This window comes from Lonchura striata, chromosome 3 (genome assembly GCF_046129695.1).
Source record: "Lonchura striata isolate bLonStr1 chromosome 3, bLonStr1.mat, whole genome shotgun sequence".
In the NCBI taxonomy this organism is placed as follows: Eukaryota; Metazoa; Chordata; class Aves; order Passeriformes; family Estrildidae; genus Lonchura; species Lonchura striata.
Window position 1 is genome coordinate 38,775,361 of NC_134605.1, and position 21,952 is coordinate 38,797,312.

General features: G+C 39.8%; 1 protein-coding gene across 4 annotated transcripts in view; it reads right to left on the minus strand.

The window, feature by feature from the left end:
* RPS6KA2 (ribosomal protein S6 kinase A2) overlaps positions 1–21,952 on the minus strand; it is a 279,656-nt gene that overhangs the window by 59,725 nt on the left and 197,979 nt on the right. For all 4 annotated transcript variants that reach the window (XM_031504319.2, XM_021544171.2, XM_021544173.2 and 1 more), the window contains 5 exons: positions 14,579–14,659; positions 13,726–13,805; positions 10,613–10,719; positions 2,950–2,987; positions 2,085–2,227 (listed from right to left, as the gene is read on the minus strand). In XM_031504319.2, the coding sequence (XP_031360179.1) occupies positions 2,085–2,227; positions 2,950–2,987; positions 10,613–10,719; positions 13,726–13,805; positions 14,579–14,659 (449 nt within the window). The remainder of the gene's footprint in view (positions 1–2,084; positions 2,228–2,949; positions 2,988–10,612; positions 10,720–13,725; positions 13,806–14,578; positions 14,660–21,952) is intronic.

The following is a 21,952-nucleotide window of genomic DNA, read 5'->3' on the forward strand; positions in this document are numbered from 1 at the left end:
ATAACTATCAGACTAATATGTTCCCTTTTTTGATAGGAATTTTAGATATAAAACTTGCACTTTCATATTTTCTTCATCTAATTTACATCATATTGCAAAGTGCTTAGGAAAAAATGCTAATAAATCATTTGAATAGCATTTAATTATCTTAAGTTTTTCAGACTGACAAAAACAGCTTCCATAATAGAACATATATGTGACAGAACAAGGAAAACAAGAAAAGAAGAGAGTGAAAGACAGCATCAGAAAATCCTCCCAGACATTTAGTATGTGGAAATATATGTTTTTTGGTTCCAGTCAGATAAAAATTGAAAAGGAAAAAAGGTTGAACAGATTGACATATTTTTCTCTGATACCTAGTAACACTTAAAGGCTTAATACATTAGCTTGGAGTTAAAAGGGTTCTACTTTCTTCAATTCATCTCCTTTTATAGGGATTCTTATATTTTGTAATTCTAATATGCTGAATCCCTAGGGGAGAGTTGAAAAGAATAATGGAAAGAAAAAAAAAAAAAAGCCTAGCAAAACCCAGGGAGGAAGCAGTCCAGTTTATTAAGAGTTTATTGCTGGTGAAAGAACGATCTATACACCATATGCACCATCTTTTAATGGGAAACAAAGAGTGAGAAGACTGAGCTGTTTACCAAAAATAAATATATAATAAAAAAGTTAAAGAGTAGGGATAGATATAATGTATGAGACATACCCTATTGATTTTTGTGAATAAATCTACGTGGTTCCGAAGTACTGAGCATCCCCAAATGGATTTGTGGCCACAGGAGATAAGGATGTTCCATTCATTTTATAATTCAGGCAGTAATTACAATATTAATGTAGATTAACTGCTGCCAGCCTGCTAGATCAGTGATGTAGGTCCTCCCCAACCCAAATTCTCACTGTTTTTCACATTGCTTCCTATGCCTCCTCTGGTGACATCAGTTGTCGACTTCAGGTGAAAAAAATTTAAACATATTCCACGGATTTTGTAATGTAGTGTAATATATAGCCACCAAAAATAGCCTCCATTCCACAGGAAATGGTGGAGTATTGGAAGAGCACATTGCTATGCTAATTTCTGGTTCTGCCCATGTTCTGCTGTGAGCCACAGCTGCCTGGGGATGGCCATGCCCTGAGCACAGGGCAGATCTGCAACCTGCACACCTCCAGAGAGAGCAGCATCAGCTCTGCTATCAAACATATCCCTGTGAGAGTAGCAAGTGTCTGGTGTCTGGGCTCAAGGGACAGCACTATGCTTAATCAAACAATGCTCCCAAAAACTTAGTGCTCATGCAGCTTTGAAAAAAATCAGTGTCACAAACTAACTTCTTGATCTTTTCTTCATCCACCTCAGCAACAATAGCACACAGGCTGAAGAGGCTGGAGGGGTGCAGCGCGGGGGAGACAGGTTAGCATCTGAACATGTAATTTTAAATGGCTGGTGTGGGAGGGGACTTAGGAGACAGTCCCGCTGAGCTACCATGGGAGGTAACAAGTGTGTAGTTTCCCGCCTCCCCTGTTGTCAATCTTTTGTTATACCTTCCCCTTGTTCCTGTCCATCATCATGTAAGCCATCCCCCAGTTCTGGAAAGTTCTTCGTTCTCTGTACTCCTATTGGTTCCTTCCCTGTAACCACTCCTTCCCCTTGTCCCTATTGGCTGTAACCCCATCATTCATCCTCTACTCCGCCCCTGAACCCTTCCCTCATTGGATGTTTCCTACCCGGACCCTCCTTCTCTGCCACAGTTATTATCCTCACACCACCCTCAGTCTGGGGCTCTCCGTGCGAGCTCCCTTCCAGAGCGATTGTCTTTCCTCCGCTCCCCAACCTGCTTTTTCCTATAATAAACCCTCTTGGAAACTAAGCCGCCTGAGTGTCATCCTGCCGTCAAGAGGAAGCTGCTTCTACACTATCCGGCTCCTGTGGACCCGACTCTGGCGTGCCCAGAGGTCGAAGGACCCAGGTGCGTCAGGCTGGCTTGAGGAGAGTGCAGTACCTCTCTGAAGAACCTCACTGATGCTACAATTTTTATCTGTGGGGTCTGATCCCTCCCGCAGCCACCCCTTGAGCACAATTTCTGCATTACCATGAGCACGCCAAAGGACCACCAGTCGGCACTCTGCGTGTGCCCTCGCCGGTTGACCACCTCTGGGGCCATGTACTCTATTGTCCCGCAGAACGAGTACGCTCTCTTGTCATGGTCGATGGCTTCTTTACTCAGACCAAAATCTACATAAATCGAAGCAGAACAGGACTTGTCAGGTCTCTAAAAATTATCATTTATGCTTTTACTCGCTTAAATTGTTTGAACAAAACATGCCAACCAGCTGGTGAAGTGCCCTTCTGTCCCCATGCAGAAAGAGGCCATAGACCTGTGTGTGCTGGAGCCAGGCCTATGTGGAGTGCCTGGCACTTCTTAATACACCCTGAAAATAGGCATATCATTTTCCCTGCGCAGAATGAGGTTCTGGCTCAAAGCAGAAGGGAGTTTAAATAAGCAGGTATATACAATTCAGGTTGGGTAAAGGCAACGTTAGTGAGGATTCTTGTGCAGCTGTATTCCAAAGTATTAGGAATAATAATCCCAGATTACACCAGTGAAAAGGTTGGATAGACAGTGCCTCTAGAGTGGGAAAGGGATGTTTTTCCAGCCATCCTCTGCCTGGATTAAATAGTCATATTGGAAGCATCCTTCCAGCCACAATGGCAAGCAGCCAAACTCGCCTGCTTCACATCAGTCAAGAGCACAATTTTACCAAGAAAATGCTGTATGTTCTCCATGTGCTGTGCAGCATGGGGGTTGACAAATTGACAGAGAAGCTCAACACTCCAGCTCTTCTGGCTTCTAGTTATTGTAAGCAAACTCTTTCCAACCAAAGACCAGGATGCATGCAATATACTGCAGAAAAAAAATCCGCTTATAGGCATGAAGTTTTCAGTTTCTCACATACCTGTTATCTTAATGTGACCCTCTTCATCAAGAAGAATGCTATAAAGCAAAAAAGAAACATTCATTCATTAGCCAGGCATAAACTGCAGTTAAAAAACGTGGATAGAAGATGTTTAATCTCATGTCTGATGCATGCACAGCCTGAGGCATTTCCATGAGGAGCCTCCTCTGTGCTCCATAGAATGGTCAAGGTGGGCATGCAAACAGAGCTCAGAAAGAATAGGGTGTTCAAAGCCAACAGCTGCAGTATATGCTTCCAGCAGGAGAAGGAGCTACACATTTCCTGTTGTTGTCACAAGAAAAGGCAATAGTAAAATAATCAAGGCTTGGACTCACTGGACCTAAAATTAAGTCCAAAGGTTCATGCTGAAGTAATAAAAGTCATCACAGAGCACAGCGACTAGTCACAGCCTAACTGCATGGATCCCAGCCTCTGCTTATTTTTTCTGTCCAGAGCACAGATGAAAATTCAGCCTTGAAGCCAAATTCAAGTGTTCTCACATTTGCCACCTGCCAACATATTTTTTCCTAACAGAGGCACTCCAACATTTCTGTAGTTCACAAAAAGCAGTGCTAGTTTTTGTGGAAACAAGAAGGAATCCTGAATTGAAAAATAATGCTTTTGGTAAATAAAAACTGACATAGTAATGAAGGTGGTCTTTTCTCAGTCCTAGTTAGACTCAGTATATTTCTCTTTTCAAACTGATCTAGCATGGTGCCAACTATTTTTTTATTCCTCTTCTCTTAGAGAATCACTTTAATTTTTCAGGAAGAAAAAAGGATAGAAGTGAACCAAATATAATGGGCTATACTTTTGTGAAAAGTCACATCTGAACTGAAACATAATTGAAAAAATATGTTCTTCTGTCATTCATGTGTTTAGAAAAAGCTGTTGTGTAAGTCATCAAAGGCCAGCAACTAAGTCAGTACCATGAGTCCAATAATTAAAGCCTTCTCTTCTCAATAAAAGCACCTTACTTTTATTCTTTCTGCACAGTTTCCTTGAACACATAATTTTCAAGTACTAGTCTATACCAGACACATTTAAATGTATTTTTGTGACTACAACCCCTAAACTTGTGCTTCAGAAGAGAACAGAATAAAACACCTGCCAGTGAGGAAGTGAGCCTGTATGTATTGAGCTCCCCAGACCTGGATCTGGAAAAATAACAGGGGGAATGGAGCTCACAAAAATCACCCCAAATTTTGCCCCACACCCAGGAAGCCCCTGTGAATAATTATGCAATTCAAAGGTTGTGGGAATTTTCCCAGAAGCACTGATTTTACATTTAATGGGCCTTACATTTCATACTTGCCTATTGAAAATCCACGCTGCTTCAGTAGGTACATGATGCGTGTTTCCCACACTTTGCCTTGATTAAAGGGCTCACACCTCACCCTCATTAAAGGATAGAGGCAACACCAACAGAGCTTTCACAGTGATAATACTGCCTGAGGTTGAGTCAGAAACATACAGCAACTTTCTCAGACTGTTTGCATGAGCAGCAAAATGAATAGATCCTGGCTTCCAATGGATGTGTATCCTATATCCCCTAAAACGTGATCTACAGTTCCTTCCTCCATCTCATGTTCCCTAATCACCCTTCTACCATGCCTCAGCTGCTGGCAGCTTCCTCTGTGGCCCCTGGCAGCACCCTTCGGACATCTGGCAGCACAAGTAATGCTACAGTCACTAACCAAAGATTGTATTTCATGTAAAATAAAAGCAATATGCTAATAGTGAGGGAAAAACAAGGGCAACTGTTGCACTGAATTATCTGAGAGTGAAATTAAGAAGAAAAGAACAAATACTTGCATCTAAGAATGCAAATTACAACAACAGACAAATAGACTTCCTGTGACAGTAGAAGCAAATTTATCTGATCATACTCTGTACTCTCTTTTTATATTTGTCACCTTACAATTCCCTTTTATCCCACAGTATCCATAGCAGACATTCTATTGTGACAATCACAATTACTTTAGTGATGGTTTACAGGATAAACTAATCTGAAATAAGATTGTATTATCCTATGGAAGAGGAAAACCAACAAAAAGTTCTTAATATGATTCAGGCTTGAGAATAGTCTTTCATCTAAATGAATGTTTTGAAATTATAAAAATCATTAAAAAGTAGACTACTTTAAAATGCTAATCTAGGTTACTGAATGACAAAATTCAGCTAGGTTTTTTTAATTTTATTTGTTCAGTCCAATGCTTGAGTGCTTTTACAGGATACTGTCATTGTAAACCTTCTCTTCAAAGCAGTAGTAACAGTTATTGGGTGAAAAATATGCCAACACCATAAATAAATGAACAAAACATAAGCTTGGAACAAAAAATGCCAGAAAATAAGGGTGTCTCTTAGAGAAGAGGAGACTGAGGGGAGACATTATCACAGTCTACAGGTTTCTCAAAATGGGAAGAGGAGGGGCAGGCACTGATCTCTTCTCTATGGTGACAAGCGACAGGACCCATAGGAATGGACTGAAGTTGTGTCAGGGAGGTTTAGGTTGGATATTAGGAAAAGGTTCTTCACCCAGAGGGTGGCTGGGCACTGGAACAGGCTCCTGAGAGAAAGGGTCGCAGCACCAGCCTGACAGAGCCCAAGGAGTGTTTGGACAATGCTCTCAGACACATGATGTGACTCTTGGGGTTGTCTTGGGGATATTATATTATTCTATGATTGAGCATTTTAGCATCAGGACCATCCCACAAACATTCAAACTGCTTTCACTGACCTCAGTTTAAAAGTATGCCCTGAGAAAATAAAGGCTGGAAATCTCCATGCTAGAGGCTAGGGCAGCTACATTTGTAGTAGAGGAATGACACAGTCTGAGTTACAGGAGAAATCTCATAGCAGAGCTAGGACTGCAAACTCCATATCAACTTTTCTGCTGCAGCTTTATCTCAGGGGAAAAAAGTTTTTGTTATGAATTGTTGGCATTGCTTTATATTATGTCTTAAATTTAAAGCCTGAACAATTCTCCCCCATTTTTCTCTCACTCTCTTTATTTTTGGTTTTGAGTCATGTCTTCTGGACTTTACTTTGAGATCCAACATCCCCAAATCAATGTGATATTCTGCCAAACCTAATAAAGCTGGAACTCTGGGGTTGGTTTTTGTTTGTTTTTTTTTTTTTTTTTTTTTTTTGTTTTTTTTTTTTTTTTTTTTTTGTTTGTTTTTTTTTTTTTTTTTGTTTTTTGTTTTTTTTTTTTTTTTGTTTTTTTTTTTTTTGTTTTTTTTTTTTTTGGGGGGGGGGTTTTGTTTAGTTTTGGGTTGTTTTTTTTTTTTTTTTATGATATGAGTTTCTTTCTAAGTGAGAGCTGTTTTGCAGAAAACCCAACCCACACTTTATGTTAATCAGAAACTGTAGCCAAATTTTCAGGTGGTAAATAAAATCTGAGACTTTATCAAGAGTGTTTTATTTCATTTTGTTAGGAAAGTACTAGATAAAGTAGTCAAATACCTGCTAAAGAGATGAAGATTCTCACAAACTGTGTTTTGTGACATTTCAGTGTTCACATGACCCCATACTATCTCACGACCCCACGTTATCTCACTCTGTTGAACACAAATTCCTCTCTGATGTAGCTTTGTTGACACCATGAAGTCAAAAAATGACTGCTTACATCAATGCAAGCTTGCCACCATAATCAGTAAAAAGGGTCTTTTACTGATTCTCAGATTTCCCCTCTCTACACAGGGCAGTTACATTCATAAATCAGTAGTCATGGTTGGCAACATGCTGCATTAAAAATGGTGTTTGGCTTTTTTAGAATATAGTGTCTATGCTGTCCCTTGTGTAGACAACTGAGGGCCTTAAAATGTACATCACTCCTTGTTAATCTAAGCCCGTTTCAGAACTCAAAGTGCATATAGGTTTCTAAAAAGAGAAATGGTAAAAGTCTGTCCATTTTCAGATGGTAGAGTTATTTCTAAGTCACCCATACCCTTAAACCACAGGATAAGAAACAAAATATGCATCATATACTACCTTATAATAAGTTCCAATTTTTCTGTTTTGGTATATTTACCATATATCCCAGGGCATATATACCATATTTTTATAGCTTGATTGTGCAGTTCTTAAGTAAAAACATGCCTCACCATTTAAGTAACTCAGTGGCTTCCAGTGTGACTGAACAATATCTTGTCCCACAAGTGATGCCACTGAAATCATCAAGACAACTCAAGGAGAAGAATTTGTCTGTATCAATTCAAGACAAGTATCCCCATGTTCTAAACAAGACTTTAACCAGAAAGCTCAATTACTTGTCTTTTTGAAGTAAGTACAGCTGACTTGAGAACAACTCCCAGCTGCACTTCAAATTAACTCATAGCTTTGAATTGTTAACATGGAATCTTAAAAAAAACAAAAGCCGAACCTTAAATTTTAATGTACTGAGGGTTCTTCCAAGTTCAAGTGGTTGTTTTCCTTTTTGTTTTTTCTTTTAACATAAACAATTCCAATGAGATTTTTTAGCATACTTACAGAGTGAATAAGCAAACTCAAACCTATCAGCAGCTACTTTTGGGAGCTTCTGAAGAACAACAAAAGCATTGAACAATGAAAGGTCCAATGCAGTGCCTATCTTTAATAACGGGGAGAGAGGAAGAATTGGGAAATTATAAATTAATTAATATATCTCCAGTTCTGCAAATCTGACAGAGCAAACCTCATGCTGCAATCATGCTGGTAATGCCTCTGCTGCAGATGTGTGTGTGATTCTGCACGTTGCACTTCAAAAGAGAGAGGAATCAAGGGAAACCAAAGGGGAGTAATGAGAATGACTGGAGCCCTGTGAAAACTGACTAGTGGAGTTCAGTACCTGGATTGTTTAGGGCACAGAAGAGGGTCTAAGGAAAAGGATGTTCTCACAACCCACCGAGGCTGCTGCTGAGAGCAGAACAAGCAGGTTGGTGCTTCTAGGAGGACAGGCCAAGGAGCATTGGCCTGCAGTGGCAGCAAAGAAATTTCTAACTAGGTATTAAGAGCAACATTTCAGATGAGCAACTGCTGGAGCACTGCCAAGAGTGCTCCTGTGTAGAGCACAGTCTTCACCAGCTGTTTTAAGCCTAGGTTAGCAACACACCTGTTAGGGTCTTGATCCTGCCAGGGGGCAAGAGGAGGATGAGAACATCCTGAGATGGTTCTAATTTTCTTTTATCATCTTATTTAGAAATATATTCTTTCCCAGATGTAACTCAAAAATGTAGCATTTTTTTTCCCCCCTGTGAGTAGTTATTTTATTCTGCTGTATTTCTTTAATGCAAACCTAAAGTTCCAGAGAAATCATAGGCTGTCATGCTCTGCTCTCCTAGGTGTGACTACACACAGGCTTTGCACTTACAGAGCTATTTTTAGAGGATATAGTTTTCAGTCAGAAGGCTTGCTTTATCTCCAGGTATGGACTTCTGGGTCCTTCCTATACAACAGTTATATTCATGTAAGCTAATTTTATACTACATCAATTGCATCCAAATTAAACTGTATTACAGTTAATCCATTTAACTGTGTATCAAAGACCATAAACCATATATACAAAAGCTAGAAAATGCAAGAGTGAGGTCTGCCACCTTAACTTTACACAGTGATCTCTCTGTATAGGTCTTTAGTTACGTGATGATACTTTATCTTTTCTTCTAGAGAAATCTTGTCTCAGTTGGCAGACTGGTAACATTCAGGGAGGGATTTTAGCAGAACAGTACAGTGAAGGGGATGGCTGCTCTCAGCTCAGACAAAAATATAGAAAAAACTGGATTCCATCTGTATCTTTTCAACATGCTTCTATGTGACAATGACAAATCAGTGACACCTTCCTTCCTTACATGAGCTCCAATTTCTTGATTCACTGATCCCTGATTGGAAGCACTTCAGCTTGGTCTGTAGTAATATAAAGTGCTCTCACTTGCAACTGGAGTCATTGAGAGATGTTTTTTGAGATGCTAAGTCACATTTCCTTTTGAGAACTCAGAAGAATCCAGGTCTCAGTATCTCAAATACAATTAACAGTTTTGACATACACCAAATTTTCTCCTTGGTTTCTAACTTCTTCTAAAGCAAAAAATTACAGCATATGCCTAAAAATGTAATGGCATTGTGACATAGCTGAATATACAAGCTCATATTTGGATGCTTTCTTACAGCAGATTCGTATCTCATGTGTTATCTCAAAACTCAGCCTCATCTAATATATCAAAGAGAAAAGTCATGCATGAGCCACACGAATGCTCACTGGAATCAAAGTTTAAAACAGAAAACCTAGAATTTGAGTTATTCTATTGTGTACATATTTGTTGATGCTGAATGGATAAAACAGCAATTCAGAATGAAATTGAAACCAAGGAGCTGATGGCAGATGATGCAAGAGCCTGTGGCTGTGGCAGCTGGGGTGTCGCCACTGCCTACCTGCATTTCATATCAGGAACAGACTGGTACTTTTCTCCCTCCAGTTTTTAATTGTAGGATGATTTCCCATATTTGACAAAGACTCTGGTTTCCAGTTTTGGTTGCATAAATGGGCAAGGTTAGAAAATTTGGTCAACTACAAAATGTCTGCTAGCCCAAAAGACTGAGAGCTCTTGCTATGTACATCTGTTGAATTCAAATAGTACTACTACTGCTATAACCAAAACATAAAACTGAATTTAAAATTTAAATCACCTAGAAATGCAATGGAGATAAACAGTTTCCTCTCCTTCAGCTTCTCACCTACAAAGTACATCTTCCATCACTTTTGGTCTCATATTCTGTCCGTGAGAGTGAAAGCGATAACACTTCATTTTAAAGAAAGACCTGCATATTTTTCAGTTTGATGCCACAGAAGGAAAATTATGCTTTGAAAGTGTAAGCAATTGTCAAAAAGACTGCCCTCAGTGGTTATCTTTTATAAATGCTGGTGACCATTACATTAAAAAGGAACTTTGGAATGTTGCAGCCTTATTTGAGTTGTCACAGCAGAATCCAGCACAGCACCAAGCAAAGGGCATAGAATAAAAACAGTATATGTCACTCCTGGTGATAGCATTGAGGGTGTCATTTGCTCTGCTGATGTATTGCAAATAAAAAAGAGAAAGGAAAATTAGGACTACATTACGAACAAAAAATAGCTGCACATATGAGAACAAATACTTTGGAAAATATGTTACACAGTTAATACAAGTGTTTTAAAAGACCTGATTATCATGTGTCTCATAAGTTAACAGGCACACAAGTTCTCAGACATGCTCATTTACTTTAAGAAATGGCTCCAGTAAAACTGAACGGTGCCATGCCATATTCAGTATGAGCTGGAAGTGGAGTTGCTCTGAGTGGTTTCCACTGCATCGGGCGAAGGCCAGATTAAATGCTGCAAACAGAGAATGGTGCCACTGAAGTTTAAAGGCACAGGGATCTGAATTTTTTACTGAAATAATTCACAAAACTGAAGGCCAGGCACACAGAGGTCCCATCATACTGGAGCACAGTCAAAACATTTGGCCTCATGCTACGATGGTATGATAGGAAAACCCTTCTGCTGTTAGTGATGGTCTCATGTAGAGTCTCACAAGAAAGAAGGCAGAGCCCCTGGCACCTTCACATTTAGTAGTGTGACAGGGAGCAGAAGAAACCTAAAAGTTCATGTATTTATGTTTTAGTTCTCTTTTCCCTGTTAACTTACTTTTCTGGTTTTAGATCCCTGTAAATAATCCCAAGACCATGGAGGTGGTCTAATGCCAAGGCCAGCTCAGCTAAGTAGAACTTGACATCCTCTTCTGTAAACATCACCTAGGGAGAAGGAAGAGAAGACCACATCTATTTATTGGACAGTGGTGGGCTGGCTTGCATTAAACAGACACAGGGAAGGAATTGTCTAACCTGGGAATGCTGGAAGGACCATCATATCATGTTCAATTTTCCATAATTTGTCTGAACTGACATTAACAACTCTTACCAGATTCTCGCTATAAAACAAAACTTGATCTGTTGAGCACCTCTACTCCTTAAAATATGCTGCTCTCATTCATCTGTTTGATCTGTTTAGATGACATTATGTCACAATATTAGGAATAAATTATAACTCCTTAGCCTTTGGAAATGAATAGCAGAATTAAACACATTCAATGCAGCCCATATTGCTTTCATATCCCTTAACTTGATACAATCTTGGCATTTGGTTAATCAAATTCCCATGAAATAGCATGGGAAACCTTTTTGGGGAGGTAGAATACTTCCAAGTCTGAGCAGAATACACATCATGAAGAGAATCAGAGGTGGATTTAAAACCTCATGCCTTGGAGGTCCAAGGAATATCAGAGCAGATGCTCTAAGCAGTGATGTGCTGTCTAACATCCAAGGCCTGATGAGGTGCCAACTGAAGACAGTGTTTTCTGCAGCTGATATGGACACTACTAACACTGAAAGCTGTGTTTTAGGCGAGAAGAAACTTCTGTAATAAAAAAAACAATAAGCTCTGAAAAACTCAGATGGCAGGAAACCCCTATGGTTCAACTTCCATTATATCTGAGACGTTCTCTTTAATTAAATTTCAATATGCGCAGAGATAATAATGCAGAAAAAGAAGCTGATATATTGGATACACAAGTGTGATTATGCATGACAGAAGTAAAATGAGTCAGCTGAATACAAATTTACTTGTCATATGTAAATGTAAATTCTACAGCAGAAGATGTAGAGCTTAATTTTAAAATTAAGTCTATGCTCTCAAAAATGGGTAGCCAAAATATCTGAGTGCTTTGAGAAGTTCCAGACAGCTGAGAGAAAAAAGAGATGATTCAGAGTACAGACATGACATAATTTAATTAAGAATATTACTGCAAAGAAAAATTTTTAGAGATAAAATCACAAGGAAAATAATAGATAAATACACAAGCAAAAGTTCTCAAATTTAATTGTTATTGAATGTAAAAATGGAATTAATTTTAAAAGAAATTGAAATTATTTATAAGATTTAAAATAAACAGTATAGGCAATAAATTAAATCAATAGAATCTAGGAAAAATCTAATCTATACATATACACCTAGTTAAAGTCAGATGTCTCAAAAAGGCAGAGCAAGAAATAGGCAAGCTCTGCATGCATGCACGCAATGTATGTACATGGGATCTGACTTGAAGTTCACTGAAATCAATACCTTTCAACCAAATCTATACCTACAAATTGCAAACTGTTCAAGCTTTCCCAGAATTTCTTCCCTTGCAATATCTTGCCCCTAAACAGCTGCAAAGTATGGGCAGGCAAGGTGAGCTGCAAGCATTGAAAAAAGAGAAGTACATTTTTAGTGTCAGCTTAATGAGTCATTAATGACGGTATACAGCACAGAAGTTGGTGAATTGCCCTGGACAAGCTCTGGGGAAAACATGAAGCTTTAAAGAAGTACAAAGTCTGAGCTGGTATCTTCCACTTTTGAGTTCCCTGGCTGTGCAGAACACAGACCTGCCCTCTTAGGCAAGAACCACATTTTCTGTCTTCCATGAAACCAGAGGGGCCCTTTCTGAGACAGCAGAGTTGCCTTGTTAATAAAGCTTGGTCTCATGACAATAGCAGAAGGACATTTTAAATTAAAATGTTTAAAATCTTTTTTCTCCTATTAAAAATAACTGCTACCGGGGACTGAATATTTATATAAGGATCATTACTCAGCAGTGTAATTAACTTGTTACCAATGTCTTCTTGCATTAGTAAACAAACCCTAAAAGCAAAAGCTTGGGGTCCCAAGTTGCACAGCACGCAGCATCCGGCAGCATGTCACTGAATCAGAAATTGAACAGGGGTGGGGGAGAGCTGGGGAGCTTTTGACTGAAAATACTGTTTTCACAGCTTTTTTTAGTCCATCAGTAACTCCCCAAACCCAAGAAGAGCAACAGAGCTTCCCCTCAAGATGGCATTTGAAAGGTTCCTGTCTTTAAAGACTCTGATGAGTGGTTGCCTGCATTCCTGTCCCCACACCCTTAGAAGTACGAAGGGCTGGGAACACAGGCACAGACAACTGCAGGACAGCTGTCCTGCCTCACTGGAGCTTCCTGCACTCCTGCAGGGACCTCTCTGGGACTGCTGCCTCACAGAGGTTTGGAGATAAAGGAAAGAGCAAAACAAACCTAGGAAACCTGCTGAGGCTGCTCTGTGTGGGCACCAGCAAGACTCGGGTTAGGGACGTTCCCTGCCTGCAGCAGCCCCTCTGCAGGGCCATGGCATGCAGAGGACAGGGGAGGGATGAGAGCCTGGGGAGGGAATGGAAGCAGCAGCTGCTCCTGGCAGGCAGGAGGAGGACACATGAGGCCTGTGATAGTCAATCTCCCATGTCTGGGCTGGTGCATGGCCCTTAACCTGCTCTCAGCAGCTGCACAGGCTGGCCCTGACCCATGGCCATCCTTCCCTCCTCCCTGGCAGTGTGTGCGTGTTCTTCCAGTGGTTCTGGGCTCATCCCTAGGGCAATACGTACTGGGGATTGATTTCTCAGACTGTTTCTTATCACATCAAAACTTATTCTGAAAGCATTGAGTCTGGGGGTATTTTGCTACAGGAATGGCTTAGCAGTGGAGCAGTTTTCTCTGGCAGTGATGCCTACATGATATCTGCTGCATTACCTCTGGCATAATTCAAATGCAATTATTAAGAACCCATTTAACCATGCAAGATGAGATAGCTCTTTTACACATATATATATCACTATTTCCAAGGCCATTTTTCATTCCCACACACTCAATTTGAGTGTGTGGGAATGGAAAATCCAAGACAGTCTTTCGTTTCTGAGTTAAAGAACTATCAGCTTACCTCTTTGGAGAGTCTGGTGAAAAGGTCCCCTCCCCGCAGGAAATCTAGTATTAGGTACAACTTTCCCTCTGTTTGAAATGCTGCATTAGAAAAGGATGAATATGTTGGAAGTTTGAATCAAGAAAAAGTCCCCAAAGAGTAAGTCCTGTTGACTAGCATCATTCCTGCCACTGCTTCAGTGTTACTTCAGAACTTTGAGAGCCGAAAAAAACTATTTCTGTATAGAACTTAGCAATTGAGCTTTGGCTGTGAGAAAAAATAGTGTAGTTGAGAGACAATGGTGCATTACTAATATATTCATTTCCATGTTAAGCACCTATGAATTAACAGTGTTTCCCACTCCACAAGGCATCAGGAGTCACTGAGAGCAAGGCATAGAGAGAAGTTTCCATGTTTGTGTGAAAGAGGAGCCCACATACCCGAATGCCCTCAGAATACCTGCTGTGGCAGGAGACAACTCCACCAAGACACCACATTTATGTACACACCTATAAAGATTTAGACTGGTACTGATTATTATAACCTGTTTTAATTTAAATGCTCTGTCTTTCTAAATGATACCTGACAGCAAGTGAGAGTTTGGCAGATGTAAACTCAGGAGCCACCCCACCAGCACTACCTAGCATGTCAGACTTTATGACAAATTTATTTCAATGGAGGAATGGCTGAAACTTAAAAATACTGGATGTCTCCTTCAACATAAATGAAGAATTTCACACAGGTAGCCTCTATGACTTTGTTAGCAACAGAGTCATAATTAGGCAGGGGGCATCTGTACCAAAGTGTAACACGCCTAGTAACAATTCCCCACCCAAATTAAGAACAAACATGAATTATATTTTATTATAGTTACCATAATGAAGCTTGACTATGAAAGGATGGTTCACTTCTGCCAAAATATCTCTCTCCATTTTAGATCGTACCCGATCCCGAACTATAAAGAAAGGACAATAAGAACAGAGACATATTAAGAAGCAGCATGGTCACTGGATACAGTACTGGAATAAGGTTCTGGCAGTCTGGATTCTGATTCTCACTCTGCTGATGGCTTGTATGACCTTAGGTAAATGACCTTAGGACACTTAGGTAAGTGTCCTCTATTTCTGACTGTCTGATCTGTGTAGCAAGTTCTGTAGGAAGGCCCTGGGTCTTTCCCTATAGAGAGATGCCCTAACTAAAATGATTACAGTATTGCAAACAACAAGAAAGCAATTACACTTCACAGAAGAGAATGTTAATGTGAAAATGAAAACTACACAGAATTAATTACTTTACTTCATTTAAGATGAAACAGAATGTACCAGTCCCAGAGCAAGTTGGATTAATCTTGGTCAAATTAAGTTATTCTGTTTTGCTGAAGCTAGCAGCATTTATGACGTATCATTGCATAGCACTTTCTGGAAGTGATCTGTATATACAATGTTCAAAACTTCCAATAAACCACCACCCAAACAATCATAACAAAGAAAAATGCCAAATAAAAATAGTAACTAATTATTTTTATGTGTAGAGATAACTATATTGTGTGATAGCAGAGAGAAAAATACTTTTTGTGTTTGAGATGAATCAAGAGTAAGGGAAATCATAATTTCAGAGGTGAGCTGAGTTCAAGCTAAACAAAACTAATGCTGAAGATTTCATACCAAAGCCATTTAACAGAATATTCAGACACTGAGGAGGATTCCAGTCCCCACATTACCAAATCTTGATCCTAAAGTCACATTTAAATTTTTCAGTCAATCGCTACTTTATTGAAAAATATTGACATTTTCTTTGTTCTTTTCACAATGCCAGTATGCTTTTCAGATGAAAGCACCTAGAATACATATTAAGAAACTATTTTAGGTAGCAAAGCCTGAGATCTGTCAGACTCTGTCATTGCAGGCATGTGTTGTGGAGCTGCTCAGAGTACTGAGCTGAGTACTCTCAGCACCCGAGAAAGGAACATAAATAACAAAACCCCTGTCTATTTCTGTACTTCAAAAATTGATGCACAGAAATAGGTCCAAACCAGCTGATCTGAAAATCTGAAATAGCACAGGTGACACACTTTGGTTTCTTGCTATTTTGATGCTTAACTTAGGCCAATAGCAACTTTACTAGCTCATTCAAACTACCTTGTAGATAAATTCAAAACAGAGGGAATCTCATCCCACAAGTAAAAATCACACCTCCTACGCTCACAAAATTCTTAACCTATGTGAAGATAGACTGTTTCTTGTGCTGTCCATCAGGGATGATCCCAGGTGGGAATTTGTGTTGGATAGGTGGGCATTGCTGGACACTACGTGGGACATTTCCATTAAGCTTGGTTAGGTAGCCTAAGAAAGTGCCTCCTGCATTTGCACTGCACAGCAGTGAGAACTGGCTGTCAGAAGAATAGCACATCATTCATACCAATCATCGTATCAACCCTCCACCCTTCATGTTAACCTCTCAACAGGCAAAGGCTCCGTTGTGCAGCCCGTTGTGCTTTGCTGAAGCCCCATGCCCTGCTTGCTGCTGTGGTGGCAACTGGGTGTGGACCTGGAACCACACAAGCCACTCTTCTCGCCACACGCACACTAGAGGCACTCCAGACTTAAAGAGAAGGTGATGTCACCACAGAAGACATCTCATTCTCCAGTCATGGCCTCTAAACCTGTAGCTGCTGCATTAAGGGGCTACATATCCTTTTGCAAACCTCTGTTTCAGGAGCAGAAGTCGGGCTTGCAGCCCCACAGAGTGTCCCCACCTGGGCACTGCTGTCCTCATACAGCCTGGGCCAGCACCCAGGCACCATTTGGTGGCAAGAGCACCAATGAGGGTGTGTGGCAGTGGCGTGGGCTCTGCCCTGCTCCCTGGGCTGAGACCCCCCTGGTGCCCCACATGTGCCCCACCATGCTTCCCTTGAGGCCAGCTGGGTCCTGCCAGGGTACAGATGCTCTAAATTAGTGCTCACCATTTTCCACTTAGAGCTTTCCTCTTTAAAATCTTATGTAGAGAAAGATTTTATGCACAGCAAGACAGTGCATATTACAGACATCTTAATGGACTGCCCTGGCCAAGGACACCGGGCTGCAAAGCAAATGTGATAAGCAGCAAAGTCCCAGTGTGAGCATCTGCTGACTGCATTGAGGTACAGCAGCCTGGTCCCTCCCCAGAGTCCTCTCTCAGGACAGCACCTGGTGATTTGGTTGCCTCTCTGAGTGGGTCAGTCCCTTTCCAGTGATTTTGGAAACTGTTGTCTTGATGTCACCAGGCTGAAATTGGTGTTTGAAAATTTAATTTTTTTTAAACTATGAATAGGTTGTCAGATGATAGGTTTGCTGCCTTAGTGACTTTTTCCTCAATGATTTTTGTCCTTTTTGACAATTTTAACTGAAGTGCTGCTGAATCCCCTGACCTGAAACATCAGGGAGAGAAATCCCCCTTTATGTGTGACAAAAGCATCTGCCACTTAGAGAAAGCTGATTCTGCAGGAAGATACATGTAGAAAATACATAAATAAGGTTAAAAATTTCACAATCTGCCCAGAGATGTTTGGCAAAAAGCATTTCTAAATATAAATTATTTGCTCATCCTTACCTTTCAATAAGAAGTGTCACTGCTTAACCAGAAGTGAAGAATTAATTAATTAATTAAGGAAGAATAAGGGGAGCTACAAACTAAGTTAATTAAATCAGCATCAAAAAGCATCACAGCAGAAGAAATAAATCAGTGAACAAAACAATGGCTTTAAATTTCATCCATTACCCTCCTCACTTCTTTAAAACTCAGCACTTTGCCTCAAGTAGAGCAAAAGCAAAATAGGACTCACACTTAGGAACTTGCAACTCAATTTCAAATTTTTCACATAGCACTGGAACACACAAAAAAATAATGCAAATAGAATGTATACATAAAACTCTCTGCAACATCCTTTTCAATTCTATTGCTGTTATTGTAATCTGTTTTTAATCCTGTTACTGTTTGCCTACTGTTGTAGGCAAAAGTAGAGTGCTAAATTCTAAACTCAATCCACACTGCCTGTGTCCAGAAGACAACGTACATGGTGTGGTGCCCAATTACCTGATATATGGAGAAATATAGGCTTTCTAAAAGTGACCATAGTCTTCAATGGTTCTGCTTGGAAATACTATTTGCTTTACTGTGTTCTTGTCCCACACAGTACTAAACTCAAATCCTCTGAAGTACAGCCTTTCCTGTTGCACCTTCATCAGCAGAACATTAATACAACACAAAGAAAAAACAGAAAATGTCCTGTTGGCACACTGGATGTAGAAGCATACCAATAATGTCACACAGGGACTTCTTGTGCTTTTCTTTTGAAATGCATATCATTCTGGGAAGGTGATTTTTCTGAAAGAAAGTTCTTCTATGGCCTGAAATATAGAACCTTTTAGAGATGGGGAAAGAGCCATTATACCACAGCTTTATCACTCAACCCTATGCTTCTGCAGCAAAGGTAGAAAAACAGATCTACAGAGCAAAGACACTCCTTTGTAGAAGGGCACTCTGAAAAATCAGTAAGAATGCAGACTGGGTTTCAGGAGTCCAGAGTCTGGGGGAGGTCATTTTATCTCCCTCCGTCCCTCCCTCCCTCCTTTTTTTTTTTTTTTTTTTTTTTTCTTTTTCCCCTTTCACATGAAACAACACATTTGGCTTTAAAGAAATCAAAGAGTTGCCTTTGTTTGTTGCATTTTAAAGTAGCCTTGATGCTCCGATGTTGAAATTTGGAATGATAGATGTCTCTAAATCAATACTCTGCTTTATTATTGAACTTCCATTTCTAGTCTTTATTACCTATTTTCTATTTTCTCTGTTTGTAAAAGTTAATTAAATCTCGCAATATCCCTCTGAAGTACTTCTGCTCAATTTTCCAACAAAGAGAATTAAAGAACAGATTGATGAAATCTGATGCTGAAGAAGAAAAAAAAATCACATGGGACTTGTCAGGTGCAAACATGGCTTCTAGGACATAAAAACTCAGCTGAAAATAAATCCTCAGGCCAGCAAACTGAGCCCTTGTCATATTTTCCTCATAGCTTTGACCAGCAAGGAGCAGCCTGGTGAGCTGAGGGTGCTGCGCAGTTGCCTCCTTCCAATCCCATGGAGCCTCTGGCAGCTGCAACCTCGTGCTGTTTTCTCACTGGGACACCAACTTGGATCTCTCCTCTTGACCAAAAAGATCCACAGATGCTGTAGGAGATTAGGTGTGTTTTAGATTTTTGGCTGAAATTAGCTGTTGGGCTCAACCCCATGATTAGAGAAATATAGTCTGACAGACCAGCCAGACAATCCCATAAATCTCATGTCCTTATGCAGAGGTGAAATTTCAATTTTTGTGTATTTTTAGCAGAACTGGACCACTGAATATCTACAGATTTGCTCATGCATAACTCCCAGGTGAAACTGTTTCTCACCAGAGTCTGGGAGCTGCAGATGTGAAATGGTATCCAATAAGCCAAATCGTATGGTGATGTACATCACCAGCAAAGTCAGAATTATACCCCTCACTAATGCATAAACCAGTTCTAACTAAATTCATTAAAACCAGACTCAATAAACAGCTTGATAAAGAGAAAAGAAAGCTGCTATCTGCTAGAAGGGAATGTCTTTTAGAGATCCAAACCTACAGCTGGAAATACATCTGTTCACAACTTGTGCAAAACTGAAAATCTTCAACACCTCCGCAGAGTTGCACCTGGAACTTTTTTTCTTTTTATGGAAATCATATGTTTGATTTAAATTTATTTACCTTAGTGGATGCGATATCCTGCGAAATCACCATTAAAGTATTTGTTTCTTGAATTTGAGTGTAACATGCTCCTATGCTTCATTTGTTTCAGTAGTACTGAAGTGGGACTTATAACTATTTATTATTATTATTATTACTACTATTGCAGGAAATAACAATTTCAGTACTAACTCTTACTGACAGGCAATAATTACCTATGCTCTAGGAATAGGCATAATTTCAAAATGACAAATTAATAAGAAGGCTGGCCTTAGAATTCAGATGTCCCAGTAAACACTATTCATCAGGAGCTCTGGAAATTATGATCAACTGAAGGAAGAAACTGGTTTCATATAGTTTTGCAATAAAGAAAATTTGTTTAAAACATGTATGAGACAGTTGGCCTTTTCTCCCCACAGAAAATAGGTATTTCAGATGTAGTTCCAGCATACAAGAAACCAATAACACAAAGATGAAGTCCTCAGTCCTACTCTTAAATACAGTCTAAAGAGGGATGAATTTTTCTCCATCAAACTTATCTAATATCTTCTGAGAGGCTAATTTTTCCCTTGCAGCTCCTGCCCTGCTGCAGCGCTGGCTAACTCGCATGCAGCTGCAAAGAAAAGGCAGCACCAAGAACCATATCTCCTATCCGTGGGGCATTTCAGTATCAAATGTGTCTGCCTGGTGTTTTGCTCTGGAGAAGTTGCTTAGCCAAGACAAGCAATGGAGAAGTTTGAATGGAGAAGTTTGTTTTTTTTCTTGTCCTGCTTGAGATGCAGATGATCCAGATCTCAGAGCAATGAGTTTTTCTGCTTGCCTTTTAAGCTTGAAGCCCAGCATGGTTTAATCAAGCACTGCTACTCTTTGCCCTAAAAACACACCTCTCTGGTGGGTTTTACAGGGAGAGCTGAGTAAAGTGTGTGCATCACCTTACTCTGGAAGTGTGAAAGCTGTGTTTCGGCATTCACCATACCTTCTGCAGCATAACAGCTCTTATGACTGAAAAGTATAAGGAATGAACACTGGCTCAGGGATGAAAATGCAAAGATATTCCCTCTTATGCCAGCCTTCTACAGGAAAAAAAATTGTCCCCTTTATACAATCTCTCCAGGTCTCAAAAGCCATTTGTATTGAAAGGGGCATTTCCTCTCCTTCAGGACCTTTGAGCAGCTACTAATTCCCTTGGTAAATGGAGGTGAAGGTGGCACAGGATCTCCCCAAGAACTCTTGGCACATGAACTCAGGGCAAAGTGTCCCTGTGTGAGAGTGATTTAAAGCCCACCCAAGTTCCTTCTCTTTTGTTATATGAGCCCCGACTATTTTTTTAATGACATAGTATGAAACCTTCTTCCTGGTCCAGTTCAGATATTTAAGGATGAGACCAATAATCTTTTATAAAATATTAAGTGAGAATTCCTGGAAGGAGAGGAAATGTGATATTTCTTCTCTGTGTAGAAGGTATCTACTGGGATGTTGTTATTTGCCACCAGGGCAGTTTTAGTCATAGGCTGAAGTACTCCTAGTAAATATTTTCTGTAGGCCTGTTTGAAACCTTTAATTTTGAATATTTTAAAAGATTTTTCCTGTGGGTTTTTGTTCTCTAAACTGGAACAGAAAGCCTAAATTTGGCAAGTTTTGCCAAAATTAAATGGAGAAAAATTGTTTTGGCTGCATCAAAGTACACTTTGTTAAGGGTTTTATTTTATCTCCTCTTTCTTAACTCTAATTATAATGTACAACTATGAAATATTGTTTGAAAAGGTATACAATCAAACCAAAGAATTCTGCTGAAATCCTTAATACTGATATTTTGTCAAGCAAAATTTCCCTCAGCTGTCCTGTTCGTATGGATAGACATTCTGTCAGAAACTCATATTTTCTTTATCAGTTGTAACATAAATTCAGAAGATGGTTAATAAAAAAGCCCATCAGGAAGTTTTAAAACAGAATCTCCATGTCTTCCAGGTTTAGGGTAAACATGCAAAGTTTTGAAGTGAAGTTTTTGTGATTGTTTACCGGCTTAGCTCTGATATGGGTAACATGAGACAGTGGCTGGACAGTAAGAGGTTCCCTTCTCAGAAGGGAGGGTTTGGAAGGATTTGGTCAAAGGACAGGAGGCAAATGTTAACATTCCCCCTAAGCTGTCCAGACCACAACTGCACTATGCTGACTTCTCACTCTAAACACTCCTTCCATTAGGCTGCTTGGATGTGGTAAACACAGAGCCAGTCCAATCCGACTTGTTCTAACAAAATTTTTTGGATGAGCTTTTCAGTTACTGAATTGCAAAAAATGTTGGTTTCCAAAACAAATAACTACTATATCTAAGGCATCACTGAGGAAGCTGGGATAGTGGCATATCATCCAACACTGAAGGCACGCTTCATCTAGGAGATATGAAGCCCTGAGACAGATTCTATTTGTAAACCACACAGGATGAGGTTTAGCAGGTTACTTGTAACCCAGCCCTCCATGCTACCTGCACACAAAACAGACTGGAATTTA